The sequence below is a fragment of the Helicoverpa armigera genome, chromosome 13 (assembly GCF_030705265.1).
Source record: "Helicoverpa armigera isolate CAAS_96S chromosome 13, ASM3070526v1, whole genome shotgun sequence".
NCBI classification, from domain to species: Eukaryota; Metazoa; Arthropoda; class Insecta; order Lepidoptera; family Noctuidae; genus Helicoverpa; species Helicoverpa armigera.
The window spans coordinates 1,924,557-1,945,644 of record NC_087132.1 but is presented as its reverse complement, the minus strand read 5'-3'; the positions used below and the strand labels follow the sequence as shown (position 1 = coordinate 1,945,644).

Here is a 21,088-nt window from a genome sequence, read left to right as displayed (position 1 = left end):
TTGATTAGATTTCGCAACAATGGAATACGAGTACGAGAATTGTTTTTGAATGCAAATTAGAAAAACTGGTTCCTTTTCTTTAATATACCTAGGTTCATGGAAGACTTTTTATGGGATGTTGAGTTTTATGTGTAGGCAGGTTATGTGTGATGTCTCAACAAAAATGGTACTACACAACTTTCTTCTGAACTGATTTCAAAGTGAGTTAAAACTTTTGACTTGTAACTTACATATATGTACCTATGACTACAGCTGTCTACTTAATCATTATCACCCTTACATATCTATCCCGATTTATTTGGGTCCAGTACAGGATAACATAACCAATACAAAATCTATAAAACATGTAGATAATATGACATTTACACCTATTAGAGTTACCCATTAGATCATCAGCCAGTCTATTTACCCGGTAGCACTTAACCTGTCACCCGCTACACAGCCACTTTACATCCAATCATAACCTATTATAAAGTATCATCATTGTCTTGACTTTAACTTCGACATCATCATCATTGTCAACCAGCTTTAATCAGTTTCTTTTTCATTTGCAATCAGCGCAGCATGTTTTCTTCTATATTTCTGTACCTGTCCATACAGAACCTACTAAACATAGATCATATATTATTAAACTATTTACTTTAACACCTATGAGAGTCACAAAACCCTTAGATCATTAGCTACTCTATTAACTCGCAGCACTTAACCTGTCACCCGCTGCATTGCACAGGCACTTTACATCCAATATTAACCCTGCAATAATTTGGCCAGCCGACAATAATTGCGCTCTCCACACTTTATTATTCAACACTTTTTCATTAACCCTTGCGATGCGGCCACTGTATTTATTATTACGCATAATCTGGGTATATGGAGCCTTTTTTGGATGGTAATAAAATTGTTGGGGGTTAAAATTATTGTTGTAGTGCTGTTGTGAATTTAAAATTATAGGCCATTTCTGGCTTCTTGCAAGGAGTGTAACTACTACTATTATACAACAATGTCACAAAAGTTAATTTTCGTATGTCTAAAAAAAATATTAATAAGAAAAGTGATAAAGTAGCTCATTTTAACATTCAACTTGATGGAACAAATGGAACAAACAAACATTGTAGTATAAAATCAACCCCCACCATTTAAATAGAAAAAAAACATTAAAATCTTTTAACTCGACTATTACAAAAACAATAACCCACGTGTTTAACCTCTGACCCCATGAATCAAAAACATGAACCCTTACGTACGTAATTAAAATAAAATTCCTATTAGTCCATTATCTAAATAAGGCGAAGGATCATTAAGTGGGCAGTGACGACAAAACAGCTATATCTGACCATAACGCCCATGGTTCAGACACCGTGTTTATACCCCATCAGATGTGGGACTGGCTATGGGGACTGGCTATGTAGAAAGTGGAGCGGATTATATAGCGTTTATTGTACAACTTTGAGTTTTATAAGATTTTACAATTTGGTCCAATTGTTCCTGAGATTGACGCGTTCAAACCATCAAAATAAGATCTCAGCTTTATATTAGAATAGACTAGAGTATAGACACTAGATGGACATTTTCCTCTCAAGTCGTGGTGGCCTAGTGGGCAAAGAACCAACCTCTCGAGTATGAGGGCGTGGGTTCGATTCCAGATCAGGCAAGTACCAATGCAACTTTTCTAAGTTTGTATGTACTTTCTAAGTATATCTTAGACACCAAAGACTGTGTTTCGGATGGCACGTTAAACTGTAGGTCCCGGCTGTCATTGAACATCCTTGGCAGTCGTTACGGGTAGTCAGAAGCCAGTAAGTCTGACACCAGTCTAACCAAGGGGTATTGGGTTGCCCGGGTAACTGGGTTGAGGAGGTCAGGCAGGGCAGTCGCTCCTTGTAAAGCACTGGTACTCAGCTACATCCGGTTAGACTGGAAGCCGACCCCAACATAGTTTGGGAAAAAGGCTCGGAGGATGATGATGGACATTTTCCTCTCGATAATTTTGTTCTTACAATTATAACAGTAGTTCAACTACCGCACTTCAAAGAAGCACCTTTTATAAGAGTAAAGATCGAGACCCTACCCATATGGGTACAACTTCTTTCTTAGAAATGACTTGAAGAGTATATTTTTGTGCACATATTTTGCTAATTCTTATTAGAACTCTTAACACAACTACACTTTTACTGATTGACTGAAATAATACTAGCCACTGACACCCTTAACTTACTCGCTAACAACACAACCGATCCCAAAGGGCCCAGTTCGTGACTCCCCACTATTAATTCAATTAGTACAATAAATACTTTGAATTCACCCACTCCGTAAGAAGCATTATAATAATCGTATATTATGTGATATACAATATTTTTTAACGCGAAACAGTCGTAGCTCAACGCAGCTAAAGTGTGGGATGACACGCTTCTGAAATTTTTATAGTATTTATGTACGAAAGGCGGAGTTTGTGAAAATATGGCAGTATTGATACAATCTATTGTGGTGTAAAAGTCGAGTATGGACGTATTTTTCCCTGGAAGCGGTTAATAAAAATATTTTGTCCTGTTATTAAGTCTGTTGGAAATGTGGCTTAATATTTATATACTTACTAGCCGTTGCCCGCGACTTCGTCTGCGTGGGCAATTTAGAATTTCCAATTTCGTTTATTTAATCGTTCATTGCTAAATCCCCGTAGGTGATAGCGTGATAATATATAGCCTATGTGTTGAACCGGCTCTCATGTAATAGTCATGCAAAATTTGATTTAAATCCATGCAGTACTTTTTGAGTTTATCCGGGACAAACATACAGACAAACAGACATACAGACAAAAATTCTAAAAAGCACATATTTGGGTTCAGAATCGATTATGGACCACGCCCCAAGTATTCTTAAAAAAAAATATTCAATGTACAGTTTTCACTTTCCTATCATTTTATTATATGTATAGATATAGATTGCAATATTGTTCTTACAATAATCAGACTCAGCAATATTATTACTAAATGTTTGTGAATAGACTTCTTAGAAACGTCACCCTTGAACAGAACCTCATTAGAAATTCAACTACAAGAAAACATTGTACAAAACACACAACAAATAAATTCTCATTCCGCTACCAAAATAAACTCCTATAACAAGAAATCTTCAGAAGCAATACACAAAAATATAACTAGCATGATAAAAAAACGTTAAGCGCTATTCTCATTACTTACATAGCGTTACCCGCCGATGTCGCTACGAGGCTACGCGGCTACGAAGCTACGACGCTACGAGCTACGATCGCGCCTGACCTGCTTTTGTGAAAAACTAAATAAAAAGTCTGTGGACGTACAATAGGAGTTAAACCGTTTAAGTTTTGAATGAACCGTTTTTTCTTTTTTTTGTATTTTTTGGTGAAGGCTTCTGTTTGTTTTTAATAATGGGTAGTCAGATGATGGCAGTTTTGTTCAATGGCTGAGTGTTTTAGTGGGCCAGTGTATTTTTATGTTCAAGTATTTTTTTAGCCATCATATTTTTTTTATTAATGAGCTTTAAAAATATTTTAATAGGGCAATGCAATTACGACAGCACATTTTGCACATTCTCACATATCCTTCACATATTTGACAAAAGCTCCAAAAAATATTAATGTATGAAAAAACAATAACTTCATAGGTACTCGAAAATTTCACTAACGTTAATTACCAACATTAGAAACTTTACAGTCATATTCCTAATTCACAGAATCCCAGCTCAAAGGAAGGAAATCGTTACTAAAACTATACTGCAAAGTTTCAGGCTTCAGTACCTAAGGTGGTTACAAGTTTTCAATGATATGCGGATTATATTCTGTAGGAAACTGTGCTTACTAACCCATGTGAATTCTGAAGGCTTTTACAAAAGCGTTACACTGGCTGGTTTGTATTTGAATGCCCAAGAAGATTGTAACAATAATGTTAGTGACCTTTTTGTTATCAAACTTCATTTGTCTATGACTCAGGTTGCTATCTTTGGAATTTGAACTCAGTGGAGAGCGTAATTATTATATCACGAATAAAAATTGCCACTCAGAATTTTTTGAGTCCTACAGATAATTTACTCTTTTCATTTCGACTTCAACAAGAGAAACGTGTATTCCTAGGCAAAAAACTTTAACTTAATCATATCTCTTCTTCTTTAACTTAATCTCTCTCTTAATCAGAACTCGACGTTTTGCCTCAATTAACCAATCATTCAATAGAACCCAAATGAACCTAACCTCAGAATTGAAACCCACTACATAAAAACATAAATTCCCCACACACACACAACCGCACACAGATACACACACACACACACACACACACACACACACACACAAACACACATTCCCAGACAATCTGACTGTCGTCCCACCACAAAGCCGTGCCTATAAGGCCAGGCCGCGGTTTTCATGGCCCCGCCCGGCGACAGTCGGAGGCGGCTATCGATTGCGAACCCCACGTAATTGCCTGCCCTTTCTTCTTATTGACAGCCAGCCTTCCAGAATCATGCAGTGCACCCGTTTTAAAATGAGAACTGCCTTTTTGTTTGAGATTTTTTTTTTTGTGTGGAGGTAATTTTTTTTTTTGTTTATTTGTTGGTAGTTGAGATGGTTATTGAGGTTTGGTTGAATTTGTGACTAGGCTGTATTTAAGTATATGGCCAGGAAAGACACTTTCTTGATATATTTTAAAAGTAATTAAAATCATCTACTTCTTGTTAATAATACTAATGATACTCACTTCATTGATGCATACAGAATCTTACTTACCAATCTACACTTTATCTAGAAATCGATATACATACCTACGTACACTAAGACCACTATATCCCGACCATCCATTAGCAAATACCGAACGAAAAAAACCCCAAACCCAAAAGCACATTTCAACACGAAAAAACTCACACTCACACGAATAGTTGCGCAAAATTCCAATATTTCCCCCACCCCGTCATAAATAAACGCAGAACAATGACAGTACGAGAAAACAACAACAAAACCGTTTACACCACGTGCCACGAAAAAGTGCACACAAAGAAAACAAAATCGCCCGTACAAGTTGCCAGTTGCACATTATTAGTTTCGCAGAAGTGTGAACTCCGACCGCAGAGCAGCACACTCCAGGGAGCGGAATAACCGGGGTTTATTAAACTGTGGAACAATAAATTTAAATAAAGGATAGTTATGCGGTTTCCGTGTCCGCCAGTGTAATGTAACTAATAGCCCCGTGACATCGTACGTAATGCTATTTTAAAGTTGGCTAGCCAAGTTTTTAAGAAGATTAAAGTGTCTGTGTTAATAAATTTCGCGGTTTATTAGTGAAATTACAGAGGCTCTTTTTAACTTCATAATTATTATACTTCACACATTGCTTTACTGAAAATTAAAACCATCCTATACATTTTAAGTTGTGCTTTTATTCCCATCGCCCTGCGATAACATCGTGGTCCCCAGAATGAAATGTAGATAAGCAAAAATATTGCGTTTCGCAGCAATAATACACTGGCATATGGTAGCGTGTAAATGCTGTAATTTATTAGCCAATGTGTAACTTTTATAGTCTATTGTTTATCTACGCCCATCGATATATTTTAGGCAACCAAAATAACATTCGGTTCAAAGCATTGCATTCGTTAAATAGCATTTTAAGGAAAACAATATTGAGCGATAAATGTATAAAGTAGCGTACGGAAACAGGCGTACTATGGAAACTATGCTTCGCACCCGGATAAATATCACACTGAATCAAATTTTAAAATCGATTGAGTAGAACAAAAACCCTTCAGCTTTAGTATTACTTGACAAAACGTGTAGATAGAGTACACTCATTGGCATATTTTCTGAGAAGAGTAGATAATTTTACTTTCATGTTAGATGATCACCATAACACTAAAAAGTTAAAGAATCCTTAACCCCTTAAATGTCACCTTAACAATTTCCTCCATCTCTTAGAATTCTCAAATTTCACATATAAATTACACCAAATTAAGGTCCGGCACCATAGTAAAAACTTATCGTAATGTAAGAACTTTAGCAGTATCTTGTCGCGTAACTCCGGCTGTCGAGTGGTCAAACTGATGTTAATATCGTGAGCAGCGCTGGTAAACGGCTGTCCCTTCGCATAAACCACTGGGCTGCTGTCATTCCGTGGGTTTGTATAGTCGAGGACATCGGTGGTAACAGATTAACTTAAATGAATATTGTTGTTCTCAGGAACTGTCAAAAGGTTTATGAAAACTTATTTTGTCCAGGTGATTTTCTTTTTAACAAAAAAAAATCGTCTCGTTCTGTAACACCAAGTAAAAGTACATATTTTGACGATATTTGTGTGTAAAATTTTACATTTATATGCCAGAAACCTTCATACATTACGTCGAACAGGTAATAAACTAGGATACTTATTTTAATTACATACTATAAACTCATAATTACTCAACTTTGAAGTTGAAGATTATAATAAATTTCCGTGATTATTCTTCATCAACTTAATACTGGAAGTAAACACCTCAGTACTTGACTGTACACAGTGCCATAACAAGTTACGCGTCAACGTAACAGCAAATTGTTGCGGCGACATATTGTCGAAGTGAACTACTTTTTACTGACGCTGTAAATCCAGAACATGTGCTGAAAATGGCGACAGTAAGTGTAGTTCAGTGGGTATGGATGGCTTTTGTTAAGTAATTGGTGTTTATTGTAAGGCAGAATTACTTCGAGGATATTCTCAATATTACACGTTTTACTTTGAAATAACAATACGCCACATAATCTTTAGCGTAAAAAAATCGTAACCTGCAGCATATAAAAAGTTTGAGAAACACAACAGGTTATTTAATGTAAATAAATAAAATATAATTAACTGATTTTCACGTCATTGTCTTAAGTCTGAAAGTATTGTGGTTATTCTCCAACTATCTGAGTTACCTTTAGTCCAGACACTTAAAATTATTATGCGAGATGTTCTCACACGTCATGTTGATTAAAAACCTCAAACACTAAATACCAAACCTCACCTCTAACAAAACAACAATGACTACTCCAAAAAGCTGAAACAACACAGCATCACTTGAGAAGCCAGCGACAACCACTCGACGCCACTAGAACAAACAGTCAACTAATAATTAACTTTGAACACTGACTTCAAATCGCGAACTTGTTTAATTTGCGCTGAAGAAGTGTCCCCCTAACGCTTAGTCACGTAATCGCAGAACTGCTTTCGGGGATGGGGGGTTCTTTGAAGTTTTCGGGTTTGTTTTATGGTGTTTTGTTTTGATTTTTAAGTATTAGTCATTTTGGGTAGTTTTTTTTAGAAAAATTATACGTAGTAACGCAGCAGGTGAATTCCACAAGTCTAACTTAAATTAAGCTTAAATCTGTCTGTTCAAATTATATAGAAAAGAAGTATAATCCTACTAATATTATAAACGCGAAAGTTTGTATGTATGGATGTATGGATGTTTGTTACTCTTTCACGCAAAAACTACCGAATATATTTTAATGAAACTTTACAATAATATAGCTTATACATCAGAATAACACATAGGCTACAATTTGTAAACATATTGTTCGAAATACTAAACCTGCGCAGACGAAGTCGCGGGCACCAGCTAGTGTTATATAAAATAATACCTTGTACGCTTTATACATAACCCTTGTTTTTCTAAATAAACGAAACACCATGATCGACCTACTTCAAAACAACTTGACTGATTAAAAACATCCCGAAAACAGAAGACAAGATAACTCTAGAAACCTTTTAATACATCCCCCAGAGACAGTAAAATAACATGAAGGAATCCGTAAATCTGTAGCGAAGTACAACAGTCCCAGGTGGGTTTAACGTTCTGTTAAGTACGAACATTTCTTTAACGATCCGTCGTCCGTCGACGTGCAGCGATTGTCTGCCCACCTGTTCGTGATTCTCAAAGTTTTGAACCCCTGAACCCCCTGAACCCTGTGGAGTACTTTTGACGCGTAATGAGCACTTCGCGCCCCACTCTTAAATGTTTGCACTTTTCCAAATTTTTTAATTCCATTTTTGTATCTGATGCAGTCTGCCTTCCTTAAGTGCTTCCAATTTAGTTGACGTTAATTGCAGCTTTGAGTTTGTTGGTGCTAATTGTTTAAGAAACATGAAGTCGCTTTAGTAACTCTTTCACTTTGTAGATTTTAATAAAAGCCGTTAAAAACAATTTTAACACAGTTTTACCACTATTTACTTAACCTAATTTTGCAAAGTAACGTTAACATTTCAATCTATTCATTAAAAGCTTGCCTGAACTTTATGTACTGGGATTCACAAAATAAGTTTTCCTCAACATCAAAAGATAACTACGTGTGAAAACATTTACTTAAATCTCCCTCTATTTACACTCGAAGTAAATTCTCACAAACTTGAGTTATAAAGTTTTCGCAGTTTGATAAACTAGATTGGATGCTAAGTAAGGATCTCTGAGCCAAGTCTAAACTTTGTCCGTACCGAATGACCTAGATAAAATAGAAATTTCACTCGACTGATATAAGTTTTATGGACGCAATTATTTAAGAAACTATTCCTCGAGTATTCCATATGAATCTTTCAGGCTTCGCAACAATTTGGTAAAGTTACAGTGTAGCAAATCCAGCACGTCAAACTAGCCAATACGGCCACAGTATACAGCCCTGCAGTAATCCAATTTGCAGTAAGTTTCAGTAAAGTTGGCCCAACTTGGTAGACTTAGTGATTTAAATTTACAACTTCGTCCATCCTAGCACACTTGCAATTTTAACGATCAGCCGACCAACTTTAAATCAGATTTTGCTTTTAAGATGTAGGTAATAGTGTGTAGTTTACCTTTGTGAATGGTAAGTCGAAAGTCGGACGACTTTTACTGTTATACACTTCGTTGGGTGGAACTGTTACAGTAATATTAGGTAATGTTACTTGTATTGTTTTTAGTTCAGTTTCGGGATGATGCTAGCGTTGGGAAAACATATATATAATTTTAGTACTTTGAGATTAGTTTTGGGTTTTATTAATACCTTCTTTGTATTATTCAGCCTCTTTTGTAATAAAACTGCTAGCCAATCGGAAAAGAAATAGGTAGGTACTCGATTCTACATAAAAAAAAAAATCTAATATTCATTCGATCTGGGCATCACTTAACAACTCAGTCTTAAAATAAAAAGCTTCTTAGACGCACTATTAAAGAACGCTCACACTCAAGTCATAAAACACGCTGTTACATCAGAAACTCCGAGTAAAAATTACAAGTTTATCGGCCGTAAAAACTGTGTGAATTAACGAACGAAGAAAGTCTTTAAAGTACATCCCTATTTCAAGTGTCACCATATAATTTAGCGACGGTTTTTATTTCAGTTCAGTTTATGAGGCCGTTTGTGGAAACCTCCCTTTAAATTTACTAGCTGGGTAAAAAGAAGTATATCACTTTGATTCACAACAATTACTCTTAAGAATACCTATTTAAAGTAAGCATTCTTGGGTAAATGTTAATTAAGTCGCGATGGAGTTTGGGGCACATTTTTTGGTTTGTATTTTATATTGGCAGTGGAGGGTTAGTCGCAATTCCGATTCTGGAATTAGCATACCATTCTAGGGAGTTTCTATTGGATATATAATATACCAGTGAACATTATTTTGTCTCAAATACATAAGTATTTAGTAGCAATAATGCTTCTCATGAACATTTTAAAAACTATACGACATATAAATAAACTCTATACGCTTTCCTATCTAAATCTACTAAACCGTCTTATAAAATACCTTGCCTACTTACTTACATCTTCCATTCCCTTATCACCAAAAACAGAATACAAATACAAGCCACCAAAACTCGAAACATATATCTCCGAAAAATATAACCGTCGCATGTAATAAGAAAACAGGGAAACACCAATTCTGTGTACATTCGCGTACAACAGTGTACTTGGAACATTGTGCAGATGGGGTAACCAATGTTTGGTTTAAATCTGAGGGCCCCTTTTCTGATAATTTTCACCTGCAACCGAACGGCGCTGTCCTGGGGCGCCCCTGCCAATTTATGAGCGAGATATCATCCGTATAAGAACGGTGAACTGTTTAAATAAGGAGCTAAGTTTAATGGAAGGTGCTATCTTCAGGTTTTTGTCTGGAAGTTTGTTACCACTTTGAAATGAATAAAGAATTAGGTATATGAGTAGATACTAATAGACGAAAGGCGTTTTTCAGGGTAGACGTTGCTTTTCATGTAAGTAAACTTGAAAGTTGGCAAGGTAAGCGAATCATTTTAAATGCCTAATAGTAGAAAATGTTAAATAAACATTCCATTTATAGAACATAGATAGATAGTATGTGTGTAACAAATATTCACCCATGTTCCTAACATAGACCATCTGAAAAACACGCATGTAGATGTAATCCCATGTAATCTTACGAAAATGTAAGTCCATATTACATAAAATACCTTCAAAATTATTCATAGCACATCCAGGCTCCTATATCCCGCAAGAGGGTGAAGTGTCGCTTACAATATTACGATGTTAACCACAGCGGACGATTTACATAATTCATTCAGCCGTGATCCGAACCCGGTACCTTGGGCTCGCACCCCTGAGCTCGCTGGGCTGTTAATTGCCCTTGTAAGATAAAGGTGTTATGAATATGGATGTGTGATGGTGTTTTATGTTATTTAATTATGTTTTTGTAAAAGAACTGCAGGTCTTGAAAGAAGTACTTTACTGAAAGTGGGTAAATGTTTGTGTAGGTACTCGAAGTTTTAACACTTGCAGTAGCCATTAGTTTCCAATAGTATTACCCTGAAAATAATAAATGTTACCCAAAACAAAAGAGGTAAAACTTATTTCCGACATTTCATTCAGAAAATATCCGCTTACAGGATTAAATTAAGTATATGCAAGCACATCTTAATTATTCGCAACTCTCAGACTTAACCCTACACTCACTCATGCTAGCTTTACGCGAACTATCCTAGCTTAATTTACCTAAAAACTATCAAACTAACCTCGTGAACTCCCAGCTTCTTAAGTTAAAACAAGTCTAACTATTTTCTCCTCACTCAGGACTCACTTAGAGACTTCTTGACACATCCAAGCATACATTATTCATGTTCTTGCGTGCTTAGTTTTCACCCACTGATGTCATGGTGCACATAAAAATATGACGGGATGTAACAAGCTTTTGTATCCCAGTGGGATTTTTGAATTCGGGCCTTCCCGTGCGATAATTTGTCTTTGTGTTTTTTTGTTTGTGTGATCATTAATCAAATTATGATAAGCAATGTGAGTTAGCGGCGGCCATATTGGATTTTGTGGGAAGGATGTCGTTAATTTGTCTGTTGTGTTTGTTTTGGTTATAATAAGATGAGTATTGCCTTTACAAATGTGAATTTTCTTCATTTTGTGGTTGCTATACATTGTTAATGTCAAAACAATTGCTTTAAGGAAATATATCTGTCACAAAAATCGTAGGGACACATCGATATATTCATAGCTTCTAAACAACAATATTTGCCCAGGTGACACCGGTTATATTTTTCAAAAACATAAACCGATTTTATGCGAGTCTAGGGATATTTCATCGGAAATTTACGACGCAAACAGCATCGGTGCAGGCTGTCGATCGGCTGCGTTGTGTCGATAAAATGTCATTTTGGCGACAAATTCCTCAGTGTTGTGCTGACGGGTCCCGTGTTTTCCGGGACTAGCGATGTCGTGTTGGAAGTTCGTTAAATTTAGTGTGTGTCTACGTTTGTGGACACAGCAGTTTACTGGTGTCGAACATTTTTCGGATTTCGAATTTGGAAAGTGAATCGTTTCTCAATTCGAAATAAATGTTTGGGAAGAGATTTATGTACGTGCGCAACAAGGATTAGATTTTTATCGATTTAATCTTGCTGTTTGAACATGCAACGTTTCAATATAAAAGCATATTATATAGTAGTATATATAGATAGTTTAAATATCCTTATCTACAACCACATTATCACATAAATAGGCATAAATAATAACTTCCAAGTCGAGATATTCTCGTACAGTGTGATTGCTCTAACAGCAATTATTGGATTTTAAACTCAATACCGCACCGCGCCAGTGCGTAAGTAATGACAGTTTGCATTGATTTCCGCGGATTTCATCACGGATTTAGCTAACAAGATGTGGATCGTCGGCAAGCTTGTATGATTAGTAATACTAACGAAGTCTTACAAAGTAAGGCGAAAACATAACTTCGATAATGTTTATATATTATCGTATACTGATTCACCCATGTCCAACTGGCCAACCAATTTGGAACTGATCTATTTATCGTCTATTATTTTATGGCGCTATAGCTACTATTTTATAAGCTGTAGGTCATTGATTAATTACCTGATCTAAGAACTAAAACAACTTCAGTTTGATCATGCAATTTCTCATCTATCACTTTCAATTGTAAGAGAAATCATTTGTAAGTATCTAATTAACCTGACCCCATGAACCGTCATTACTTCACTATTTACGACAAACACCAAACAAAAGAGCATCGATAATGTCGGCCATTCCCGGGATCACGTGGCAATTTATCGTGTCGCATCACTAGTGATATTTGCGGCATATTTTACGGCGGCGTCGCGACGCTCGTTGATTGATTGGTTCGCGTCGTAAACGCGTTGGGCGTGATTTATCTATGGCTAGCTAGTCGTTACGTGTTATGATATGGCTAAAAATTCTAGATGGGCTATTTGATTAGCGAAGTTAAATAAGCCTGTTTTAATAACTTCGGATTTATGTATGTCTCTTCATAAATAGATATCGATAACATCTACCTAGAAAAGATTTCAATCTGTGGCTGCAAATAACATACGCCAGTCCATTACACCAAATAATCTTACTATGAAAATGAACGAAATTCTCATTTAACGACTTCATTCCTTTCATCCCCCAAAAGACTAACATCCCAATTTTTATCAAAATCATTCCCGAAAGAGAAAGTTATGGCGCAAATTTCTCAGCTTAACACATCGAAGGCGCGGAAATACTCGACGGCTCATTATCCAAGTTTAATTTTATGCATGGACGCCCGCGCATCGTCACGATCGACGCGCCCGCCTCGGAAACCATTCGAAATTTAAATTCTTCACGAATATTGCCGAAAATATACGACCGGTGTCGACAGAGTTGCGGGGTCGTAAGATTTGCGCTGTTCTTCTTTTAAATGTAATTTGGAACTTTTTTGTTCTTCTTTTGTTTATGGCCTGGCAAGTAGATATGAAGTAGGTTCATTAGTAGCCATAGAGTACAATATGTATAATCGTGTGGGAAGAGAAAAAATATAAATTAGATCAAAAGCACATTTTATATATATTTAGATAAATTAAGATAAAGTAAAGTAGTAACTTAAGACTCATCTTTGTCAACCCCACATACAAACCGTACCATTCATAATAATGATAATTGAAATAAAACCCTTAAGTTACTCATAAGTTTTCACAGGTCCTCCTCAGAGACACTTCTCATAGTGTTTGTGAACAACAGTTGTGAAGTTGCAGCACATTTGCAACTTAACACTATTAAGTCTACTATAAACACTGCGAGTCTTACAAAACTGTTGAACAAAGTTAGTAAGGAGAAAAATGTTATGAACTTCATTCGAAGATTAAATTCTTTTTATATCTTATCTCGTTGGAAGTTGAAAGAGTTATGTTCCAGTTACGAATTAGTAACATTTTATACTAGATCAGCTATTTCAAAAATATAGGCTCTACTATCTATGCCTTTAAGTTAAGTTTCTCGAACCTTCCTTGTCCAAAAAATCGTCTAGCAGATACCATTTTTGACATTATCCTTCCTTATTTAAATATAGAACACAAAAGCCATTAACTTAAAATAAAACTATTAAATCAACAAGCCTGTATTTGTGGTAACAATTTCTTACTCTTCACTGGTACACCAATATCACATGAAGGGTCCCAAAGTCACATTGCTTGGGGCTCCACAAACATATAATATATGCCTATATAACAATTATATATATTTATAGGTGACTTCAAAACAAGGGAAACTTTATTTCCCCTATCTAAGATATACGCAATATGCAAGATATAAAGTTATATTGTCAAGTAGCGTATATTATATCGTGTAAGTTTTACATACATTACCTGTAGACGGAGGGAGTTGGGCCGTTAACGTAAGTTACGGTGTGGTTACATATGGTAGTACCTATTATTTATGTTGGCCCAGAAATTAAAGGACGAAAATTGAAGTAATTTTACTAATCAAACACTTTTGCAAGGCAAAAATTTTATCGTAAAAAATACAGTGGTGAAGAAGATAACAGAAACTGCTAACAACATTACGTGAAAACTCTTTTTTTTTATAAATGTCATTCCCGAAAAGTGTACTGTATACAATTCATCATTTTGCCAAAAACGTCAACACACAAAAGCCAAACAAGAAAAAGAATAATACCAGAAAAATAAAATCCTAATTACAAAGGTATACAAACAGGATATTTGCATAAATTATCCCTCCGTAATTGAAATCCTTATCATAAGCAAATGAGTCTGGGTTTACACAGGCTGGAAGAAAAAAACGGCCAAGTATGAGTCGGACTTGCACGAGAAGATTCAGCACCATTTATCTATGGACATTTTTTTATTGTAGTTTCGTTATTTTTAATTATAGCGGCAAATGTAATAAGTAAATTTATCTATGAGAGCCCTGTAAAATATTTATTTAATTCTAGTTTTCAGTTGTTGTTGTTGTTATAGCGGCAAAAATAATGCGTCATCTATTAAAATTTCAACTGTCTAGCTACGACGGTTCTTGACAGACGTACAGCAAATTCGTCGTAATAGGGTCCCGTTTTTCCCTTTGAGAACGGAACTCTAAAAAACAAATGACATCTCCTGCCAACGCTTATTTTGCCAAGATTTTGTTTTCGCCTTACAATCTCAGGCTGTTTGTCATTTCGTCCCGCTGAATAATATTTCATCTACATATTATTATTTTTTCGGCATTCGACCTTTTTTTGGGAAATCATGAATTTCTGTGTTATCATTCTTATGCATGGTTTTGGCTAGTTGTTTTGATAAAACCGTATGTTTATTATGAACATGTAAAGGTTCGATATTATCATTGTTATTGGAATCCTTGATAGTTCAGATTGTAATAACAAAAATGTTGGCGTATTTTTCTTCTTTTAATGATGATATTTATGTTTGAATTATTTCGTATCAATAACATCAAAGGAAAAAACAACTTATTATGTAACTCAAGACTACACAAAATACATATTTACCAGTATTTTTCTGTGTCCTATGAAAATAACGACGTAGAAATTGCTTCTAGGCTTTTCCACAACGAAGTTTCGAGATTTGAAAATGGTCTGGAAAAAAAGCTTCGAAATCTGATTAGCACGGTTTCCCTTTTTTATTTGTCTCGAAAAAGTATAACAAGCATAATTTAAAAATATATTTTGTGTACTGTACTTTCTCGTTCTAATTGCTTATCGCATTTGAAAACAGTACAGACCACCGCTATCATAAAGCTAAGTGCACACTACAGAACGCGCGTTGTGCAGCCGCGCGATATCGCTCGAATAGGGTCGCGCGTCACTCAGGATTTTAGGATTTAGCCGTCAGCGTCACCCGCCCGATCTGATACGATTAGCTCGAGCAATTGCTATGACTTTCAATTAAATAAGTTATCATCATCCTCCGAGCCTTTTTCCCAATCATGTTGGGGTCGGCTTCCAGTCTAACCGGATTCAGCTCGAGCTCGATTAAATAAGTTACTGTAAACAAATTACTATTTGGCTGAAACCGGTTCAATTTTTGTTTTAAAATATTCTATTCTGTATTGAGGAACTGAAATATATTTTTATACGCAATGTAAAGGGGTTAGACTTAGTTGCAAATAATTTTTATCCTTATTATTCCAAATAATACAATCGGAATATCATGCACAACAAACAAATACAATACACAAACACGAATTCCAAATTAATAATAAATCAACTAATTTTAATCTGAGACGAAAGCGAAACAGACAAGTAAATAACAATTAATATTTAATATTGACAATTTACATAACAGTCCTTGCACATCAATATTAATTTGTAGCTGTGTAAGGGCCGTGCGCACAGTGGCGACGGCGCGGTATCGGGCCGGGTCCGTACGTCAGTCAGCTTAGAGGGATTTAGTCGGTCTGATGCAGGCTCGAATCAAACGCTCCATTGACTCCAAATCCTTACTCTAATTGAAATTTAAAAGCGTTTTTGACAGTTCTCTGTGTTGCCATTTGCAAATAATAAAAGGGATGTAGCGATCGTGTGGGGATATTGAAGTGGAGTTTTTAAAAGGAATTGCTTTTTAGGGTTCCGTAGCCAAAATGGCAAAAACGGAACCCTTATAGTTTCGTCATGTCCGTCTGTCCGTCTGTCCGTCTGTCCGTCTGTCCGTCTGTCCGTCTGTCACAGCCGATTTACTCGGAAACTATAAGTACTACAGTGATGAAATTTGATGGGAATATGTGTTGTATGAACCGCTACAAAAATATGACACTAAATAGTAAAAAAAAGAATTGGGGGTGGGGCCCCCCATACATGTAACTGAGGGATGAAATTTTTTTTTTCGATGTACATACCCGTGTGGGGTATCAATGGAAAGGTCTTTTAAAATGATATAAAGTTTTCTAAAAAACATTTTTCTTAAAGTGAACGGTTTTTGAGATATCAGCTCTCAAAGTCGTAAAAAGTATGTCCCCCCCCCTCTATTTTTATAACTACGGGGTATAAAATTCTAAAAAAAATAGAGGTGATGCATGCTAATTAACTCTTTCAACGATTTTTGGTTTGATCAAAGTATCTCTTATAGTTTTTGAGATAGGTTGATTTAACTGTAATTTACGGAACCCTTCGTGCACGAGTCCGACTCGCACTTGGCCGGTTTTTTTATTTTGTTTTAGTTTGGGATTCGGTTTTATTTAATAGTGTTGCCATGTTTGTGAAATAAAATGTCTACACAAGTCAGTTTTTAAAGAGTGTTAGTAAATTGAAATAAGAAAAAATATCCTTGTTTTGGTCACTGGCTAGTAAGACAAAGTAAAAATTATCAAAAACATCTCTAATTTCAAGTCTCAAAGTCTTTGTTGTCCATTATGAATATGCAGAAACATCATGAAAAGAGCATTGTGCTCTACATAGCTTTTAGACCCCACTGCTATCCCAACAGAATTTTATATCAAAGTACCTACTCCATGTTTAATCCATTATTCGAATTGTTAATCCTGGTTGGAAAATAACATATTCCAATTTTCAATGTAGTACCTATATTTGGTTGGTAACTAATCCATGCATAATTCTATTGCTGCGATTTCATCCGCGTCTATTTATGATTTAAAATCTAGTATTTCCTGCCAAGTTTCATAAAAAATATTTTTAACTCCAAGTTTCATCAAAATCAATTGAATTCTTTTTGCATTAAGATCTTAAAAACACACTGAACTTTTCGCCTTCATAGCATCAGGTGACGTTGCGGTCAAAACTCGTTCAATGCCAACACATTTATTCATTTACTAGCTTCCGCCAGCGGCTTCGCCCTACCTATCTTCATACAAAATTTCAACCAAATCGGTTCCGCCGTTTTTGCGTGAAAGAATAACAAACACACATATTAAGTAAATCCTACTTCCTGGATTTAAACATGCACACTATCAGTACAGCTTAAACAATACGATAGTGGTGTCCACATTTAGTAACGAACCTTCTAATATAAATAAGATAATTCCAAGATAATCTACACCTAATCTTACTAATGATCCATTGTAACGTACAGGGTGATGTAAACTACAATCAGTGAGCTAATTCAGATGAAGTTGCCGTCAATAATTCAGGCAATGGCCCGCGCGGCGAATTAGCGGCAATTCACTTGTATTAGCGGTCAGGGTTGCGATAAGCGGTTTGGAGAATCGCTGATCAGAATCAATGACGATTAGATTAAGCTAGAGATTAAATGAGGTTTTGATTTCGAGGTCACACAAGTCATGTAAGGGCTGACGTTCTGGATGTTTCTTGAGTTGGGAAATCATCGGCTGACTTCTTACACTTTTAAACGCGCCCTTGTTCCTTCTAGAGCCATTTGTGTTAGTACCAGGGCTGCGGTAACTCTTTTTAATAATCCCGCAGCCCTGCCAGACACACAGTGATGGCCTGGTAACTAAAACTGCTTATTCCTAACCTGACAGGTTTGTTCGGTAATTAATGTAATTCTCATAATTTTATCTAATACGTCATTACTAGGGCATCAGCTTAACAAATCTCTCTGTTGCCTGTAATTTTAATAGGAAAGCATTTTCAAGGAAAGTATCGCACAATCGTACCCCATACCTAGTGACACGCATCTAGAAAGTTATATAAATTAAATAAATAGTTTGCCAAACTCCTCTATCAAATACACAAGTAAACTAACATACAGACAGGTATCATTTCCTATCAGTGAGAATAAATTAAACAACATCTAACATCGAGGAAGCAGTAGATTTTGTGACTTATTGATTGACTGACAACGTATCCGAGCTATTGCACTGTGATATCTAAGGATGTAAAAAAATATTGACGCGGAACATGTTCATAACGGAGTTGTAAATACTATATTAACAAGCGAGTTGATTATTAAATATCATCAAGAAACTATTCGTTTTACGTACGGAAGGCAGCTTTTGATCAGAAACCGTATAGAATTAACATGATAAAAACTTCTTCTTCAACCATGAACAAAACAGCTGTCTCTGTAGAAATCGGACATAAGTAGCTACATCACTTTTCAATAATATTATATGCAAAACAAACCAAACATACCTGTGTACACGGAAATTGGATGACATCGAGCAACCCTGTCACATAGTCACTCAACTAATCACGTAATGGAATCCGCGGATCGTTAATTAAGGACCCACGCAGATACATTGTCACTGTGACTCGCATGTTAAGTGAAAGCGATTAAAGTGTTTTTTTTTTAAGTTAAGTAAAGGAAAGTAGGCTTTAGAAATTGTGTCGTAAAGTAAAGAAGAACAGCCAGTAGAAAAATCTACAAGACACGTTTTTAAGCGACAAACATACGTACGGGCTACAAAACTTTACTGAAATATGTTGTAGGTATTCTTATAAATAATTTTCAGGATACCTATATGTTTCAGACCATCATAATTTTGTCTAATAAGATTCTGTGACACCTTTTAACGTTGAATAAATTCTACAACACACATACATCTGTGATATTACTTCCGAATTCCCATAAAACGATACTCCAAACTTCCCAGCTACACCTGCAAATATATCACCGAAATTACCACTTACACAACTTAAAATAAACAAGAAACTATCGTTTAATTTAAACCATCCCCCAAATCAGCGAATCAACGACGTTAGACAACGCAGGTGTAATTAATTCTAAACTAATTATATCTCATGATACGCGAGACGAACTTACCAACAACTAATAGTAAGTAGTAGGTATAACTATTCGTAACTAGTTCGAGGACGAAGAAATACAATTTAGTATTCGGGACGCGTGGAGTTGTTTCTAAGAGACTTATGTTGGTTTATGGGTTTAGAGATGTTCCTAATTTTGTTGCAGCTATTTTCTTAGGAAGTTGTTAGCTTAATATAATGAGCTACTTATAAATAAAAATCTGTTGTATGTGAGAAAATTATCGTGTAAGAAGGAGCTTTGAAAATTTTTCCCTTTTCAATTAATTTGTGAAAGTATTGTTAAACTGAGTGGGATTTTTTTGGATGTTATTATTGTATGTTGGTCTACCAAAATGTTACTTATTTACAGATGCTGAAAATCAAGCTTTTCTTCAACAATGTTAACTTCATAACACTTCAAATTAGTTACGCTACATGTATACCGCACACTATAAAACGCAAGCCGTGTTCTACAAGTTGTTAAGTCCTGATTGGTTAAACTTTCATATTGTCATTAAAACGGAGTTTGGATCGAAAACTTGTGTCATATAAGCACTATTTTTGTTCACCTTTACCTATTTTGTACTTTGTACACTCATAATAAAATAAGGCTTATTTAATCTGTGAAAGATATTGTCAAATTACTGATAATATATTTCTTTATAATAAATGATTTATGGTTTTTGAAGTGAAAATACTTTATAATGTAGTAGCAAAGTAAATTAGTGATTTCTATCATTAAAATACTCAAATGTAACAATCCCAATTCTTGACCCAAAAGTCGGAACATTTTCAATATCTGCACCAAACAACACACTATCGTTTAACACACCGACTATTTCGCGTTGCTCGTCATCCATCGCTCGCTCCCTCGGCTTTGACTCAAAGCTGTTGTCTGTCCACGGTTCGTTAGACACAGATTTAGTGCATGCTCTCGCTAGTCGTGGTTAGTTTGTGAAACTTTACATCTAACAGAATGGACTTTTGACAGAGAATATTCGGATGTTACAAAAAGAGAAGGCCAGACAAAGGGATATCAGATTTGTTTGGAAAGCCATTTTTTCGTTAGTTATTGCATTTCGTTTTGATTAGTTTTAGGTCTAGGTTTTTTAATGGTTTTTGATGTGCGCCTGTTATTTCGACTGGTAATTAAATTGATGTCACCAATTACGAACTTTAATGCAACTTTTTTTAATAGTTATGCTATCGACATCGGCTACTTCAAACAAATAATTATTTCTCGATAAGTTACATTTAGTTCGATAAATTAAACATATGAAAACCACCCGCCAACCTCATTATTGCAACATTTGTTTAAAGGAGCAATAGTAATTACTTAACAAAACATTACCAATGAGTGATCAGAAGCCCAAATCTCTACCAGTTGATTACATTTCCACCCAAAAAATACTACCCCTATCTAACATCAACCTTCTTCCACAGGTGAAAGTGATGCTCCGGGTAGGTGCATCAGGCGAGGGTCCCTTCACGAGTGGCACCCAGACGTTCTCGATGGACAAGCGCAAGAAGCAAGTGAGCCTGTGTGAGACAGCCCCGGCGGCTACGGCACCTGAAGATAGGAAGGTCGGCGTGGCTGCACCTAAAATGTTCGCCTTCGATGCCATATTTTCACAAGATGATGCTCAGGTTAGTTTTAT

At 35.7% G+C, this 21,088-nt stretch overlaps 1 protein-coding gene across 4 annotated transcripts in view; it reads left to right on the top strand.

The window, feature by feature from the left end:
• The window catches only part of LOC110384389 (kinesin-like protein CG14535), a 254,390-nt gene that overhangs the window by 220,064 nt on the left and 13,238 nt on the right, over window positions 1–21,088 (top strand). For all 4 annotated transcript variants that reach the window (XM_049840490.2, XM_021345664.3, XM_064037574.1 and 1 more), the window contains one exon: window positions 20,874–21,077. In XM_049840490.2, coding sequence (XP_049696447.2) covers window positions 20,874–21,077 — 204 coding nt within the window. The remainder of the gene's footprint in view (window positions 1–20,873; window positions 21,078–21,088) is intronic.